This window comes from Lemur catta, chromosome 2 (genome assembly GCF_020740605.2).
Source record: "Lemur catta isolate mLemCat1 chromosome 2, mLemCat1.pri, whole genome shotgun sequence".
Lineage (NCBI taxonomy): Eukaryota > Metazoa > Chordata > Mammalia > Primates > Lemuridae > Lemur > Lemur catta.
Window position 1 is genome coordinate 103,365,849 of NC_059129.1, and position 18,484 is coordinate 103,384,332.

General features: G+C 39.0%; 1 protein-coding gene and 1 pseudogene across 2 annotated transcripts in view; one reads left to right on the top strand and one right to left on the bottom strand.

Annotated features, from left to right (window-relative positions):
• Nucleotides 1-8,773: 8,773 nt before the first annotated feature.
• Nucleotides 8,774-18,484, bottom strand: part of REV3L (REV3 like, DNA directed polymerase zeta catalytic subunit) — a 170,057-nt gene continuing 160,346 nt past the window's right edge. For both annotated transcript variants that reach the window (XM_045544191.1, XM_045544190.1), the window contains exons 29-32: nucleotides 17,801-17,991; nucleotides 16,879-17,125; nucleotides 14,708-14,917; nucleotides 8,774-9,901 (exon numbers count right to left, since the gene is read on the bottom strand). In XM_045544191.1, coding sequence (XP_045400147.1) covers nucleotides 9,761-9,901; nucleotides 14,708-14,917; nucleotides 16,879-17,125; nucleotides 17,801-17,991 — 789 coding nt within the window. In that variant the 3' untranslated portion in view covers nucleotides 8,774-9,760. The remainder of the gene's footprint in view (nucleotides 9,902-14,707; nucleotides 14,918-16,878; nucleotides 17,126-17,800; nucleotides 17,992-18,484) is intronic.
• Nucleotides 10,505-11,095, top strand: LOC123633172 (annotated as a pseudogene).

The window sequence follows — 18,484 nt, forward strand, 5'->3', positions numbered from 1 at the left end:
GGGACTACAGGCATGCGCCACTGTGCCCTGCTAATTTTTTTCTGTATATTTTTAGTTGTCCAGCTAATTTCTTTCTATTTTTAGTAGAGATGGGCTCTCGCTCTTGCTCAGGCTGGTCTTGAACTCCTGAGCTCAAACAATCTACCCGCCTTGCCCTCCCAGAGTGCTAAGATTACAGGTGTGGGCCACCACATCTGGCCGAGGATGGTTTATATCTGGGTTTTTAGTTCTGTTCCATTGGTCTATGTCTCTATTCTTGTGCCAGTACCATGCTGTTTTAGTTACTATAGCCTTGTAGTATAGCTTGAAGTCTGGTAAATTGATGCCTCCCAATTTGTTCTTTTTGCTTAAGATTACTTTTGCTATATGAGGTCTTTTCTGGTTACATACGAAGCGTAGAATTATTTTTTCTAGATCTGTGAAAAATGATATTGGTATTTTAATAGGGATTGCATTGAATCTGTAGATCACTTTGGGTAGTATAGACATTTTAACAATGTTGATTCTGCCGACCTATGAACATGGTATGGTTTTCCATCAGTTTATGTCCTCTTCTATTTCCTTCCTAGTGTTTTGTAGTTCTCCTGAGTTAAATATATTCCTAGGTATTTTATTTTCTTTGTTGCTATTATGAAGGGTATTTAGTCTTTGATTTGGTTCTCAGTTTGACTGTTGTTAGCGTATAGAAATGCTACTGATTTCTGTACATTGATTTTGTAACCTGAGGCTTTGCTGAATTTGTTTATCAATTTCAGTAGTCTCATGGCAGAATCCTTGGGGTTTTCTAGATATAAGATCATATCATCAGCAAAGAATGATAGTTTGACCTTGTCTGCCCCCATTTGGATGCCCTTGATTTCCTTCTCTTGTCTGATTGCTCTGGCTAGGACTTCCAGCACTATGTTGAATAGAAGCGGTGATATGTTGAATAGAAGCAGCAACCTTGTCTGGTTCCAGTTCTAAGTGGGAATGCTTTCAATTTTTCCCCACTCAGTATAATGTTGGCTATGGTTTGTCATATATGGCTTGTATCATTTTTAGGTAAGTCCTGTCTATGCCTGTTTTGTTAAGTGTTCTTATCATAAAAGGGTATTGAATTTTGTCAAATGCTTTTTCTTTGTCTATTGAGAGGATCATATGGTTTTTGTTTTTGCTTCTATTTATGTGGTGAATTACATTTATGGATCTGTGTATGTTGAACCATCCCTGCATCTCTGGGATGAAGCCCACTTGGTTGTGACGGATTTTATTTTTTTGATAAGCACCTGAATTCAGTTTGCTAGGTTTTTGCTGAGAATTTTTGCATCTGTATCCATAAGGGATATTGGTCTGTAGTTTTTTTTTTTTTGTTGCATCCTTTCCTGGTTTTGGTATCAGGGTGATGTTGGCTTTATAAAACATGTTGGGGAGGATTCCTTCCTTCTCTGTCTTTTGGATGTAGGCATTTATAGATATACATTTTCCTCTCAGGACTGCTTTAGCTGTGTCCCACAGATTTTGATAACTTATGTCTCCTTTATCATTTAGTTCAAAGAATCTTTTGATTTCTATCTTGATTTCCTCCTTAACGCAATAATCGTTCATGAGAAGGTTGTTTAGTTTCCATGACTTTGTGTAGAGATGAGAGTTTCTGTTGGAGTTGATTTCTAATTTTATTCCACTGTGGTCTGAGAAGATGCATGGTATAATTTCTATTTTTGAAAATTTTTTTGAGACATGCTTTGTGGCCTAGGATATGGTCAATCTTAGAGAATGTCCCATAAGCTGATGAAAGGAATGTATATTCAGTGGTTTTTGATAGAATGTCCTGTAAATTTCAGTCAGGCCCATTTTTTCTAGGGTTCTGTTGAAGTTCATTATTTCTTTGTTTATTTTCTGTTTGGAGGATCTGTCTTACTCTGTAAGAGAGGTGTTGAAGTCTCCGGTTATTATGGTGTTGCTGTTTATCATTTTATTTAGATCAAGTAGGATTTGCTTTATGAATCTGGGTGTACCTGAGTTAGGTGCGTAAGTATTTAGAATTGTTATGTCTTCTTGTTGAATTGTACCCTTCACCATTATATAGTGACCATCTTTGCCTTTCATTACTTTTGTTGATTTGAAGACTAAGTTATCTGAAATCAGAACTGGATGCCAGCTTTCTTTTGGCTTCTGTTTGCTTGAAATGTTGTTTTCCATACCTTCACCTTGAGTCTGAATGCATCCTTGCGGGTTAGGTGTGTTTCCTGAAGACAGCATATACTTGGCTTACGTATATTTATCCATTCGGCCAGCCTATGTCTCTTTAGTGGGCAGTTTAAACCATTCACATTTATTGAGAGAATTGATAAGTGGGGAAGATTAGTGTTCATCCTGTTGAGTTGAACTTTGTTGCTTTGTTTTCTCTCTTGAGCCATTGTAGTATCTGGCCTTTGACCTTTAGCTTTTGGATGATTTTACATTGGTGAGTATTTATTGTGCCGATCTGTGTGTAACACTGTTTTGAGTACTTCCTGGAGGGCAGGTCTTGTCTTGATGAATTCCCTCAGTCTATGCTTATCTGAGAAGGTCTTTATTTCTCCTTCGTATATGAAACTTAGTTTTGCAGGGTACAAGATTCTAGGCTGGGCATTATTCTGTTTGAGAAGAGTGAGAATGGGTCCCCAGTCTCTTCTTGCTTGTAAGGTTCCAGTTGAGAAGTCTGCCGTTATTCTGCTGGGTTTTCCTTTGTAGGTTACCTGCTTCTTTCACCTTACAGCTTGTAGGAGGGCTTCTTTGGTGGGTTATTTTGATCAATCTGAAGACTGTGTGTCATGGTGTCTTCCTGTTTGTGAAGAATCTCCCAGGAGTCCTTTGAGCTTCTTGTAACTGCATATCTAGATTTTTAGCAAGGTCTGGGAAATTTTTCTCTATTATATCCTCAAATAGCTTATCCAGCCCTTGTGTATTTTATTCTTCACCCTCAGGGATGCCTATGATTCTCACGTTAGCCCTCTTCACATAATCCCACATTTCTTGTACGCTTTGCTCTTTCTCTTATTTCTCTGCTCTATCTCTGTGACTGACTTATTTAATTGAAAGGTGTTATCTTCAATCCCTGAGATTCTTTCTTCTGTTTGTTCTACCCTGTTCTAGAGGCTTTCCACTGTGTTTTGTAATTCCTTGAATAAATTCTTCATTTCCAGAAGTTCTGTTTGATTTTTCTTTAATATCTCAATTTTTTTAGTGGATTTTTTTTGTGATTTCTTTGTGTTGATTATCCATTTTCTCTTGCATATATTGAGTTTTCTTACAATCCGTGTTCGAAATTCTTCTGTCATTTAAGTGTTCTGAATTTGGTTGATATCCATTGCTAGAGAGCTGGTGTTCCCCTTTGGAGGTGTGCTTTCTGTTTGATTCTTCATATTTTCAGAGTTCTTTCACTTCCCATCTGGATCAGCCGTTGCTTCTTACCTTTAGATTTTCCTTTGGATAATGACATGCCCAGTTTAGTCCCTGAGCCAGCAGGTGGTGTTTGTGGGTGAGATTTGACCACATGTTGTATGATGACTCAGTAGATGCAGTAAAAGGGTGTGTAAATTGACCTCCCTGTCAGTAGGTGGCGCTTGCTGGGAGGGGCAGGCTGCAGTGTTGTTTTTGGGTCCTGTAACCAGCTCTTCTTCCTCTGGAGAAGCACTCCAGTGCCTCAGGTGGTGGGTGGGGCCCTGGGACTTCCAGGTGTGTCCTTATTCTCCACCTCAGTGGGGGCAGGTGGGGGAGTGAGTCTGGGCAGAGCTGGATTGGGTGAGCCTGCCCTTAAGCTCCACAAATGCTGTTAGCAGCGGTCAAAGGCCTGTTCTCTACTTCTGGGAAAAGCTGTCAGGGAGGGGCTGAAATGGCCCCACTCAGCATAAAAGTCTGTGTGTGGGGTTGAGGCTGTCTGAGACCTGCAGTCTGGAGCTGGCCTTGCTCCCTTCCACCCTCCCCTATTTCACGGTTAGGTCTCTGCCAGTAGGCAGGACCTCCAGCCAGTGGACCTCTCCTGGCTGTCATGTGGGCCGGGAGGGTCCCTGCCCAGGATCGCAGCCTGGGCTGGGCGCACGGCCTTCCCATGGGAGGAGGTTGAAGGCACACACCTCAGTAGGGTCGTTCACAAATATCCCTCCAGTGCCCCTGGGCAATGCGATCAAGACCTGGGTATATGGAATCTGGTCTGCAGGCCTGTCCCCTGGGCCCTGGAGATCAATCCCTGACCGTGCCAGGGAGAAGAGTGCTGGTTTCAAGTCACCCACAGGGTGCCCAAGCTGGATCAATGTCTCTCCACCTGGGATTTGCCCCACTCTCCTGGAGTCACTAGGCAAGTAGCACCTGGGAGGGCGGGTGGGTAGGGAGCACATAGTCTGAGTACCCCTCAGTTCACTGTAGGGCCCCAAAAGGAAAGGTCCCGTTCCCTGCAGATGCCTCTGGGTGGTGGTTGAATTGTATCTCTTGGGAGCTGCAGGTAGGGAAGGAGAAGGGGAGAATGAAGCGATATGCCACCTGCCGATAGGCTCAGATCTGTGGGCCGGGAGGTGCCCTGTCCGCAAGAGGCCCACCGTTCACTGGCGTCAGCCATCTCAGGCTGGTGTCGGCAGGTCTCTCCAGCAGCTCGGGAGCCCACCAGCAGTCTGAGATGCAAGGGAGGGGAAATTTAACCACTCCACCTACCCTTGTTGCTGGTCTCCAAGCCTCTTGAGGGCCTTTCTCCTTCCAGTTCTCCTCTGCAACTTCTTTCCATGGAGTCTCCTGTAGTTTCAGGCACCCTTCCTTCCGACCCTCATCTGATCTATGTTTGTCTGCCTGTTTATTTTTTTTTTTTCACTTTCTTCTAAAATCTATCTTTCTTACAGAGACACTCTGGTTGGTGGTTTTTCTCATCTGCCATCTTTGGGGTCTCACGCTTGCTCAGGCTGGTCTCAAACTCCTGACCTCAAGAGAAGATCTTCCCACCTTGGCCACCTTAAGTGCTAAGATTACAGGTGTGAGCCACCGTGCCTGGCCCCTAACATTCCCTTTAATCAATATTTTTGACCTATCCAAGGTGCCCAGGTATCATGCTTTATGTATCAAGTTCCAGGCATTGTACTGGTGCTGGGTTATGTTGGGGGGCAAATCAGACATGATCTCTGACCTCATGATTTTTAGAGTCTAATAGAGAGGTTGATATCAAATGTTGGCAGAAATTATCAACTGTAATTTATTGCGAGTCAAAGCAGCTCATAGTGATAACAGGAGCATATACCGGCTGTGGTGTTTTGCCCTTGGCAGAGGGTGGGTTTGAAGGTCTCACTTCACTGTTGAGGATGCAGACTTCCAGTTCATCTCCCTGTTCTCAGTGCTGCACCTCATTCTGCTCTCCTCAGTGCCCAGTGTCCCCAAGTTCAGTGCCTCTTTTTTTCTCTTTCTCCATAAATTTAGAGGCTTGGCACAGTGGCTCACATCTGTAATCGTAGCACTTTGGGAGGCTGAGATGGGAGGATTGCTTGAGGCCAGGAGTGTGAAACCAGCCTGGGCAACATTGTGGGACCTGGTTTCTACAAAAAAACTTAATTAGCCTGGTGTGGTGGTGTGTGCATGTAGTCCCATCTACAAAAAAACTTAATTAGCCTGGTGTGGTGGTGTGTGCATGTAGTCCCATCTACTCAGAAAGCTGAGGGGAGGATTGTTTGAGCCTGGGCAGTGGGAGGCTGCAGTGAGCTATGATCACACCACTGCACTCCAGCCTGGGCAACAGAGCAAGACCCCTCTCTCTTAAAAAACAAAATAAAAATAAAACTACAGTCAACTGTGTGTGGTGGTGGTGGGGGGGACAGGATGTGGTCACCTTAATGTGTGGAGTTCAGGTGGCCTGTGAGGTCTAACGGCTCCTTTAAACAATCAGTTCCCACCTGGGCCTTCTGTTCTAAGCTTTTCTGGAGTTGTCTAACAATGACCAAGTTTGCTTTCTCAATTTTGGATTCTTCCAATAGAGGCGGCGGTGGCAAAAACATCTTTATTTCATCATCTTGAAACCAGTGTCAATTTACTTACGTATCTTTCCCAATAGCTTGTGAAATATGTGAGGGCAGGGGGTTGCCTCAGTATCTCTAGATGGGCAAAATGCCAGGCACATCTTTGGTGCTCACTAAATATTTATTGAATAATACTTAAAATGTGTAACTATTTTTGCATTCACTCACATTCATATGCACAAAGCCTCTATCAGGTAATTGGGGGCAGGTGGCATTATCCTCAGTTTTCAAAGATTGTGACTATTTTAAAACTTCTTAATATCTATGACCAAATGAGTTTCTTTCCTGAAGGGTTGCATTTCCCATTAGTGGTCATGAGAAAACACAGAGGATGGAGGCTCCTTACTCCTATCCCATCATTCCTTTCCTGAAACCATCTGTCCTTCCTGCCAACAAAAGCCATCTGTGGTGGCATCAGTAGGAAGACAGGTAGACTTACAGGCGGCAGTAAGATGGTATTTTGATTAAAAGATACTTTCATCTGTCTTCCTGGTCACACTCTCTTCTCCCTACTTTCTCTGTAAGAAGGCATTGTGGTTTGTAAACCACTCTTGGAGATTGGCCAAAGTGCCAAACAAAGCTACTGGTGAGGGTGGGGAAGTGAGGTAGAGAAGCAGTGGATTAGGTGGTGTGTGTCTCATGAATTCCTCCTTGGATCCCAAATTCCAGACATAAATCCATGACTATTTCCCTGTACAAACCTATTTATTAAGCACAACTGGGGCATTAATGGTATTGGATTTTATTCACTATTATAAAACCCAAATGGTTAAAGGTAACAATTCTCATCACATCAGGAGAAAGAGGCAAGGTATTATGGAGATAAAAATAAGTTGAGCATGTGTGCCGACTGTCCTCCCAAGGGGTGCAGGGTTCGCTGAGAGAGATCTGAAATCCCCAGCCTAAAAATAGCTGCTTATGCACGGCCGTCTTCTCCCACTTCCCTCTGTTGATGGCAGAGCCCCAACAATGTCATTTATAGGTGGGTTTATTTTTACTTTATAAAATTAAATATATTAATAGTTTAAGAAATACTTTTCTGAAACTGAGAAGTCAATCTAAAAGCTTATTTGATAGGCCTTACGGGAATATCCCTGTACTTTGGCTGTTATGAAAATGAAATAGAGTAGGTGGAGAATCAAGACTTCACAGCTACAAGACTTTACTAGTGTAAAATATAGTTCTGATAGAGCTCATCAGGGTCATGTGCCTGATGGCAGCTGATGTGCATCATCTGAGACTAATGAGGATGTGACCTATGACAATCAGTGGGGCAGGATGGAGTCCACGAGCTCGCTGGGTGCCGGCTCCTGCTACGCTTACTGAAAGGATGACCTCACAGGCCCACTTCCTCTAAGAATTCTTCATATCCTTAACGCTTTCTCTTCACATTTTTATTTATTTTTGCCCAATTTATTGGCCTTCTTCATAGACAATATGTTGCGTCCATATAAAATTGAATATTATTAATACATGGTTTGTCAAGAGAAAGTCTTGAGTGGGAAGTAGGAAGAACGAGAGAAAACAATCTTAAAAACAACTGTAATGTTAACAAACATTAATATTTAGTTTAATTCATTAAACATTAAGGGAACGTTTAATGAAATTATTTGATGTCTCTAAGTTTCTGGTTCTTTTTCATATAAATGAGAACATCCTAAAGAATGAAACTGTTTCTTCAGCATTACTAAAAAAAGGGATTTTTTTTTTTTTTTGTGATCTGAGTAAAAGACAAGACTTTATTAATAGCCAATATCTAAAAGGGAGGGAAAATAATAATGAAATAATGGAAGCGCCTTACAAAAAATTTCTTGGTAAAATAGGTCCAAATTTCAGCACCCTCCCAGGTGAGTTATTGAAACAGTAAATGGATCTCACTAAAAGGCAGTTGAGCTACAGACTCTAAGGATAGTTACAAAAGAGGTACTACATTGCAGAAAAGGGAACTAGAGATATACTAAGCATCTAAAACTGAGCTAGTTTTTGGCACTTGTGTTGAAAACCATTTGTTAATATGGCTGTGTCCAATTATAATGAGGTTAAGAATGGTTATTCTGTTGAAAATATTGTGGTGTTACTGTGATGTGAAAGAGATGATGGAACCAGAAGTCCTGACAGCACAGAACTTGGAAAGTAACAGAGACTACTTCATCAATGTCCAACCATGCCAGGGTAAGAAAACTCTAATTCTCAGGACTAGGCCCAGCATCCCAAACAAAAAAGATACCCAGAAGCAAGGACTTACTATGTTTTAGCAGGACTTGAGAGAAATATGCTCAGGGACAGGATGTGTACCTCTTTGATTCCACATTTACCATATAATAATTTTCAGAAAACTAGTCCTCCCAGTATTTGGAAGTATATTGTCTGGCAATGGAAGACCTAGTTCTGGTAATGACCAGATGAGCTATTTATATTAAAATAAGAGTTTTTAATTGAAAAAAGGCATATAAAATTGGCATTTAAGTTTTTAAAAAGTAATATTATAGTTTTTGCTTTCTCTCTGAGAAGTCCTAGCCCCAAGATTGATTATACTTAAATGAGAATGAACACTGAAGATCTACTAACAAGTACATTCTTAGAACTCTCTAAGGATGAGGGCTACAATTTTCTTAAGACTCTTTTTTTTTTAAAACCCTAAAATTTTGGTAAGGGAATTATAATACAACATCAATCAGGATGTAAGAATAAATTTACTTCATTAAAATTCAGAAAGGGTCAGATATAACTAATGTAAGCTTATAAGAAAGATGAAGTCACAGCTATATTTCATATTTTACTCAATTTTAATATGGTTTCCATTATTAACTTTTAAAACAAAATGATTTCCAGTTTAAAAAACAATGCACTGACCACATAGTTCCTTTTTCATTTTATACAGTTATACAAATATTCTAAATACACATTTTGTGTTCAAGATGATGGCAAATAAGATTAACTGTACAGTACATAAGGAAAGAAAATATTTTAAGCATATTTAGAAGCAATAGAAATGTCTATACAAAACAAGCAAAAATGGAATAAAATTTTTTATTTTTAAAGTATTGCAACAGGCCCACAGGTTTGTAACAAAAATGTCTTTGCACAGTTCCTCACAATGCCCCATTAATAGCTAAAGCAAGACAGCGGTTTTTAGAAAATAATGTTTCAAAATGCTACACATGGTACTATTTGCACAGTTTGATCAAAATAACGATCTACTTTGAGTCAAGCAAAACCTAGAGGAAATATACCAAACAACTTGAAAATCATTTGTATAAAATTCATTGCACATTATTTTACTCAGTTGTTTGAAAAGTAAAAAAGTGTATTTACAAAATATTTTGCAGTCAAAATTATAAAGTGAATGGATATCTCTAAGTAACACGTCCTGATACAGTTCAAGGAAAACACACGAATGGTTTTTCTTTAAGAGGTTTTCAGTGCTCCTTCCACAGGGAAGTAAACATGATCTACTCAAATGGATTTACAAGATGGTACACATACTGGAGCAAATCCAACACCTGCATTATAAAACAATGTTAAAAAGGTGAAAGAATGAGGAATTTATACATTGTTGTAATAAGAAGTGAGCTATTCAGATCAACAAGTACAATTTTTAATTCAGTTAGCATAAAAGTCTTCATAGTCTTCAGATAATAGACAGACAATGACCATCCTTGACTCGATGAAAGTTGAAAAAGCACCATGCACAACAGTTTAGTGGTGAACACTGAAAAAAATAGCACCTGGAACTCTGTGATATTGACAATCTAAAACTGGTCTAGTAACTGCCGGAGATATGGTGCCTTGGATAATTCTCTATTTACTCGGGAGAGTTTGAAAAGTACTGGGCAGTTCAGAGAAACACATGGGATGTGTCGATCAAAGCAACCTGCACAGTTCTTGCATATCTGAAAGCATAAGAGACATATATAAAAAAATAGGAAAGTTTTTATATATATGTGTGTAAACAACAAAGTTTTATAATCCCTCCTTTCTGACCTACCACAGATTATCAGCAGACATATGACATGTAATACATTACAGAAAGTTTCATTAATTTTCATCTCTTAGAAGCTCTAGCCTACCCTATGTTGAGACATTTCTAAAGGATATATCACAAAACAGAGTTCAAATTTTCCCAAGAATTCATTTCATTCCTAAGATCAATTTTCATTTACAACAGAATCCTATTATATTAAAATCCACACAATAAACTATCCAATTACCAAATACTGTCTTTTTAATGAACTACAAACAGTATTATTAAATTAGATTATCTTTTTATATGCCAATCATAAAAAAAGTTATTTTCTTATTTCATATCAGTATGAGAAAAATCAAATGATACACATTTGAAAGTAGAGGTCTAGACCAGTGGTTCTCAACCATGGTTAACAATGAGCTTAAAAATAAACTAATGCCTGAGCCCCATCCCAGACCAATGAATCAGAATTTCTGCGGATGAGTTCTTATCACTGGATCTGATCACAGGAGCACATCTGGATCAGAAGATGTCAGCCTCGGAGGAGCTCCCTGCAGGCAAGCACCAGATGCATCCACACAGAAAAACCATGTTCACTGAGAAGCAACTGGAATCTTTGAACATCTTGTTCAATAAAAACCCATATACCCAAACCCCAGCCTTCAGAAAGAGACGGCCTCAAAAATTGACATACATCCGACAGCACTGCAGGTTTGGTTCAGGAACCACAAAGCAAAACTCAAGAAAGCAAAATGCAAGAATATTCAGCAAAAACAAGAAGCTCAACAGCCGCAGATACCTTAGGGTGGAATCAAAACCAGTCCCTGCCAGAGAAATATTGACAAACAACCCAGATCCCCCAACAATGCCTATCCTGTAGCCCTCATTTATGCAGGTCACCAGGCACCCTCGTACCAACTCAGCTTATACCCCAATGTTAAGGTCCCTATAGATGTCTTCCTTGGCTGCTGCCAAGATCCTAATGAACATTTATTGCCTCTATCCCATTTTGGAATCCCAGGTTGGTTCTCCATGCTTCAGTTCTAATGTTTTTGGCTATTCACTTCTACAAAGTAGGGAGAGACACTAGACATAAAAGGTCACATGTAATGATTCCCATTCAAGAGCATATTAGAGATACACACCACAACAGAGATTGATTTCAGAAACATTATGTGGTGCAAAAGATATGAATTCCTAAAGCAGGGAAAACTCATCTGTTGTGGCAAAAAGATTAGTGGCTGCCAATGTGGAAAGAATTAAATAGAGGCACAAAAATTTACTGGGGTGATGGAAATGTTTCATGTCTTAATTAGGGTGGGAGTTACCTGGGGGAATAAATTCATCAAAACACTGAGAACTGTACATCTAAAGTTGACGCTTTATATAAATTAAACCTCAGTAAAAAATATATACTGAGAAAAAAAGAATCTCTGGGGATGAGAGCCTAAGAATCTGTACATTTTAAGGCTCCAAAGTGATCCTGATGTATAAGGTTTGATCTTAAAGAAAATAATAAATCGTAAGGTACTTTTTAAAAAGAGAAGAAGCATTTTTATGTTTTATGCAATGATCAGATTTTAAACAATACTTAAAGGGCTCAAGTCACATATACAATATGGTTTTAAAAAGATTACAAAACAAGAAAAACACTAAAAAGGGGATACCAAATAGCAGCAACTATTCCAGATTATCTTTTAAGAGAAAATGAAATATGCTCTAATGAATTGTTTGATCTATATCAAAGGGCTTCTGTTTTGAAGGTGGCAGCTTACAGGCAGTGAATTTTTGTTCTTTGCCCCAGTATCTTCCAGTCAACCAACCGAAGGACACATTTTTCTGAGTTACACTGGTTACTGTATCTAACATTATGATACTGCCACAAGCAAACTGCTTAGAAACCTGTGCTTCAGTATGTTACATGAAGACAGAGAATACTGTTCTATGAAGGCTTTGCTAATTATATCTCTGCCAAGAGACTCAAATCTATTCCCAAATATAGAATTTCTGTATTACAGTTCTATGAACTGCAGCTACATTTAGGTGCCAGGACAAACTGATAAATATTTAAGCTCTCTGTGCTTGTCTCATAAATAAGCCTGGATGGAATTACTTGACTCACTAAATTTAACTCTATGTTTAGTTTCAAGATCCTTTACTGGTTATTTAAACCCTGTGCATTATAGCCTGATTGAGGCTTATATTTAAAACTTTAGCCACCACAACCTAGACACCTACTTTTTAGCTCATAAGGAGGCAGATATTTAAAAAATATCTACTTTAATCTTTAGATTCCTTCTTTTTGCTATCCTTTGGTTTTCTTATTTTTAAAAAAAATTTCAGTCAGATGCCTAATTCGTCTTCATTCTTTCATATTAAGTGTTTAAGGTGATGAATTTTTCTCTGAGATTTGCTATGGCCATCTAGAATTCTATATGTAATTGTTTTCATTTTGCTTAATACGGCATGTTAGAATTTCCAAGTGGAAAGATCATTTTGTTTTCTCAGTTTATAATTACTTACTAATTTTTTTTATAGCATCATATCAATCATGTCATTTGTAATATTCGTACTTTTTGAAATTTATTGAGGTTTTCTTTATAGACTAAGTTGTGGTCAATTTTTAAACATTCCATAAATGTTAAGCATTTATTCTTAAATAACCTTTAAATAATAAACATTATACTAGAGAAGTGTAATGGGTTAGAGTTTGATATATAATCCTAATATCGACCTTATAATGTTTAGATCTTCCACAATTGTACTTATTTCTGATCATTTGACTGGTCTTGGACTGATAGAGATATATCAAAATCTCTTGTTTTAATATGTTTCTATTTCTCATTACATCTCCAGTAATTTCTGCTTTATGAAAATTTCTACAGATTACTAGGATCCAACTTGCTGCCACTGGGACAACGGCTTATAGAATAAACAGAAGCTGGGAGCACCCAGTGACTTCAGTGGTTATACTGACTGGAACCACAAAACTAGCACAAAATGGCTGAAAGCTGGTTGGTAATAATTCCAGTGATGGCTTTTTTAAATTTATACATTAAGCATGATTGTTAATTCATTCAAAAAATATTTACAGACCACCACGGTGGGCTGAACTCTATACTAGGCACGGTAGACTCAATGGTGAAAAAAGGGCAGGGCCCACTTGCTATTTAGCGGGGAAAACAGACACACACACAATCGCAGTAAAGCAGAGGAGGTTATGGCAGGAGCCCACTGCAGGGAAGGTTTCACCTGGTCTAGGGGTTTAAGCTGATTCCTCTGAGATGATGCAGGGGGTGGGTAGAGGGCAGCATTCTTGGCAGAGGAAGCAGGGTGTTTAAAGTCCAGGAGGTGGGAGATCAAGGGGCATTCATGGACATTTTTAGAAGGTCAGTATCGTACAGGTGGAAATAGAGTGTGACAGGGAGAAAAGCAAGGAATGGTGACAGACAGGTAGCAGGCAGGGCCAGAAGGGAGAAGGACTTGCAAACCATGCTGATGAGTTTGATTTTTATCGGGGGTGGGGTGGGGGAGGCGGCGGGGAGAGAATTATTCTTTATATATCATTCTTCAACTTACTTCAAGAGATGTTTGTCATTTATTTCCGCTATAATTCCCATACTTGAAAATGTCTTTGCATTTTCTGTCTATATCCCAGCTCGGCCTCTTATTAGCATAACATGCAAATGACCTAACCTCTCTGTGTCAATTTACTCACCTGTACGAGCACCTAGAACAGTCTCTGGTGTACAGTTAAGACTCAATCACGTTAACTATTAATTTTCTATCTAGACTCACAGAATTGCAACCTTTCCAAGTTTATTAGAAATTATCTAAGACAGCTACATTTTTTAAAGAATGGTAAGCACTGATAGAGAAATTAAGACTTTTCTTCTTCTTTTTTTTTTTTTTTTTTTGAGACAGAGTCTTGCTGTGTTGCCTGGGCTAGAGAGAGTGCCGTGGCATCAGCCTAGCTCACAGCAACCTCAAACTCCTGGGCTTAAGCGATTCTACTGCCTCAGCCTCCCGAGTAACTGGGACTACAGGCATGCGCCACCATGCCCGGCTAATTTTTTTAAATATATATTTTTAGTTGGCCAGATAATTTCTATTTTTTAGTAGAGACGGGGTCTCGCTCTTGCTGAGGCTGGTCTCGAACTCCTGACCTCGAGTGATCCACCCGCCTCAGCCTCCCAGAGTGCTAGGATTATAGGCGTGAGCCACCGCGCCCGGCCTCTTCTTCTTTTTTAATACCACAGGTTGAATATCCCTTATCTGAAATGCTTGGGACCAGAACTGTTTTGGATTTTGGGATATTTGCATTATACCTACAGGTTGAGCATCCCTAATATGAAATTCCAAAACATTCCAATGAGCATCATATTTGCATTCAAAAAGTTTCAGACACTGGAGTATTTTCGATTTTGGATTAGGGATGACTAACATGTATTATAAAAGAAACTGCGTGGATGGCCATTCTAGTCTAGTTCTAGCTTTTAATAAACACAATGTATCTATTCCATAAAAACAAAATAAATTATAAACCAAATTTAGCCATTTGAAATAGTTTAGATTAATTATATTTTTGAGATTTTGAGAAGTTTACCAGTTCAGAATCTTCATTTCACTTTTCACACCAGTTTCATATCTCATACCATAACTCAAAAGTTGACTATATCTCCCCGAAAAATCAGATTGCTTGGGATTCCAAGTCTATCAAACAAAGCCATACCTTTACGAGTTGCTCCTGTTTACGTTCCAGCTCTCGAATCTCTTGGTTGAGGATGACTGCAACGTGCTGAGGTTGGCTCCTACATTTATTGCAGATGCCGTGCTGAGTCAGGTCATCGCACACAGGACAGTGCAAGGTAGTGAAGTATTGTGAAATGGTGCCTTTCCGCCCTTCAATTTCATTTCGAGAGGAGCTGGTGGCTTTCTGGATCTATAAAAACATCAATTCACAAATAAGTCTGAACCAGTTTCATAGCAGAACTGCTTTTTCATGCTAATTACAGGTTTACTCAGGCATTCATTCATTCATTCATTCATTCAACAAATGCTGAGTAGCTACTATGTGCCAGACACTGTTCTACACTGGGACCTCAGAAATGATGTAAGTTCCATGAAAGCATGGAACTTTGATCTTAATATCATCAAACATACTGGTTTTTTTCTTTTAGGGGGAAAAAAAAAGGTCTGCCATTCACATAGAAGATAACGAAAGAAATCCAGGTTGAGAGTGGATACTGTTTAAGTTGGGCCATGGAAACAAAGCAAGTGGAAGGTTAAAACAACTTGGTAGGCAGTAGGGTGCAAAATTCAAGCAAAAGTAAACCTGGAGCATTTCATTTCCCCCCCTCCACCCCATACTTGCATCAGAATGGAGCATTTCAAATTTAGATACATGTCATCTAAGAATTCTTCATTTGAAGTTAATATTGGTTTCAGAGATCTGTCTTCTGGTATTCTTTTTTACATTAAAATAACATTATCAGGGCGTGGTGGCTCATACCTATGATCCTAGCACTTTGGGAGGACGAGGTAGGAGGACTGCTTGAGCTCAGCAGTTTGAGACCAGCCTGAGCAAGAGTGAGATCCCTATCTCTAGAAAAAATAGAAAAATTAGCTGGGTGTGCTGGTGCACACCTGTAGTCCCAGCTACTTGGGAGGGTGAGGCAGGGAGGATCACTTGAGCCCAGGAGTTTGAGGTTGCTGTGGGCTATAATCATGCCACTGCACCCTAGCTAGGGCAACAGAGCGAGACTCTGTCTCAACAAAACAAAAAACCCACATTATACCCTTGCAATATTCTCCCTGGTTATCTTATAAATCATTTTGCATAAGAGTTATTAGGTTAGCCTCTTACAAGTGTCATTGGTTTAACATTCTTGCTGGTGATGAAATGAAAAATAGTAATTAAAAAATCTGAGTTTCCTGGCCTAGAGCCAGGATATGTGCTCAGAACACTTATATTAGTCTATAATTGGGCAAAATAACACAAAGCCTATTTTATAATATTGATTATGTCATGTAATTTATTGAATGTTGTACGGGGACTTGAAGTATGGTTTCTACTGAATGTGTATCACTTTTGCACCATTGTAAAGTCGAAAAATTTTAAGTTAAACCATCATAAGTTGGGGACCGTTTGTAATCATATTATATTTTAACATTACAGTATTTCTTTAGTCTGGTTTCTTCAGGACTGTGTCTAGATACAAAATCCTATACATTTCTTTCTTTTTTTTTTTTTTTTGAGACAGAGTCTTACTCTGTTGCCCAGGCTAGAGTGCTGTGGCATCAGCCTAGCTCACAGCAACCTTGAACTCCTGGGCTCAAGCAATCCAACTGCCTCAGCCTCCCAAGTAGCTGGGACTACAGGCATGTGCCACCATGCCCGGCTAATTTTTTCTATATATTTTTAGCTGTCCATATAATTTCTTTCTATTTTTTAGTAGAGATGGGGCCTCACTCTTGCGCAGGCTGGTCTTGAACTCCTGGGTTCAAACAATCCACCCGCCTCAGCCTCTCAGAGTGCTAGGATTACAGGCGTGAGCCACTGCGCCTGGCCTAAATCCTATACATTTCTTAAACATCCATTTTGAAGGAAAAAATCCTATTAGCTGGTTTATTCTGAATGATTTTGTGGCTAAGTATTTACCATTGAAATAACTGTGGAATTTTAACATTTCTATAATTTGGCCATCCTGATAGAAGCCAGAAAGGTGTAGAAAACTTAAAAGCTTTTAGGAAACTAGAAGAGTGTGGTATCTTTGCCAGTTTAGGATAAATAGAGGATCTGTTCTGTCTTTCATAGCACATAAATAAAATCTTTAGTTCTACTGGAAATTTGAAGTGAAATCTCTCTATAGCTAGAGCACACGTACTACTTGGCAAGCTTACCCTTGGTAATTCATGATACCAGCTGAAGACATCAATACCAATAAGTGAGAAGATTCTTGCCAGGGGTGGAAGGATTTGCTTGGTGATATAGTAAGTGGCATTCAATCTCAGAGTCGGGTCCTGCAGGACTTCCACTGGGCGCCTTACCAGCTGGATAAGTGGTACTCCAGGGGTCCCATAAATGATGACGTATGGCACTCGCTCCCCAACTCGAGGCTCAGAGCGCCGGTCATAAGTAAGCATCTTCCTATTTAAGCAAATAAAATGCACACTCAAAGACTATCATATAAGGCATCTTTCCAGCAAATTAAATCAGAATTAAGCGATAATAAAACCATGAAAAATATACAGAGGGTACTTGAACCAAATTGGAGTTACTACTTCTTGGAGAACTACATGTATTTCACTTAGCTGGCATCAAGTGGACATGCTATAAGAGTTTAAAAATTACCCTATAAATCACTAATACCTGGAAAATAGTATGAGTTGGCAGATATCAACAAGCTTAAGATTTTCTTTTTTTATCCCTTAAGAGTAAGAACTATCGTAAATCTAACAATGAAGGTTAAGAAAAAATTTAACTAGTTAAACTGTCTGATTCCAGAATGATACCAGCTTAAGTACTTTGATATATCATCAATTTTAAGGACCACCTAGTGATTTTGATGTGGCAAAAACAAATGAATCAAGCTCTGTATCAGATTACAATTTCACTGCATTAAGTTTCCCAAGGAAAGCCCAGAAGAGGATTTCCTCTTTAGCACTTACCAAGTATGAGGGTGCATTCGTTAACCTTCAGTAAGGCTTCATGTAGGCAGGTAAACAACTATGTCTGTGCCTGCAGACTAGGTGTCTTTTCATTTACTCTACGCCTGTGCTGAATCCCAGGACTACACTGGCTAGGTACTGAGGGTATCATTACCTTGTAAGTTCAAGGGCTGGCACACAAGCTCCTGGTTTATAAGAAAAGCTTCCTCTGTATTCCTTGGCAAAGATAAAATCTTGTATGCTGGCCTTTCCTTCCAGAAGCTTCATACATTGTCGCTGAACATACTGTTTAATTAGACTTATATCTCTTGTTTCAAATAGCAGCTTTAGAGAACGCTCAAGTATCTGAAAATAAAAAAGATATGCACATAAAGATAAAATATCCCCTAGTATGTTTCACCGTTATACTTTCATTATATACCTGCAGACCTACTGAAATAATCTGTTACTTACAATGATTAGATAATAAAAATATTAGAAATTGGAAAAAGTTTGAGACTTCATATAGCTTTCTATTTCTAAAAAGAAAAGAAACTATCATGTCATTTGAGGAAAATAATATTAGAATGATATGCAGATGAAACACTTGCTATGTGATGAGCTACATAAAACATTTAAGTTTTTCTTACATAGGCACAAGAAACTAAACATGATTTCATGTACTGTTTTATATTTACCATTATAGAAAGAACCTGATTCAGTTATAGGAAGGACAGAGAGAGCTTTAAAGATCACCAAGCAGTCACATCAAAATTAGCCTTCTATAGTGTTGATAAATAATTGTGACAATTTTCTGTGTTGGAAATAATTCTACTAGGACATGACCAACATGCAGTGG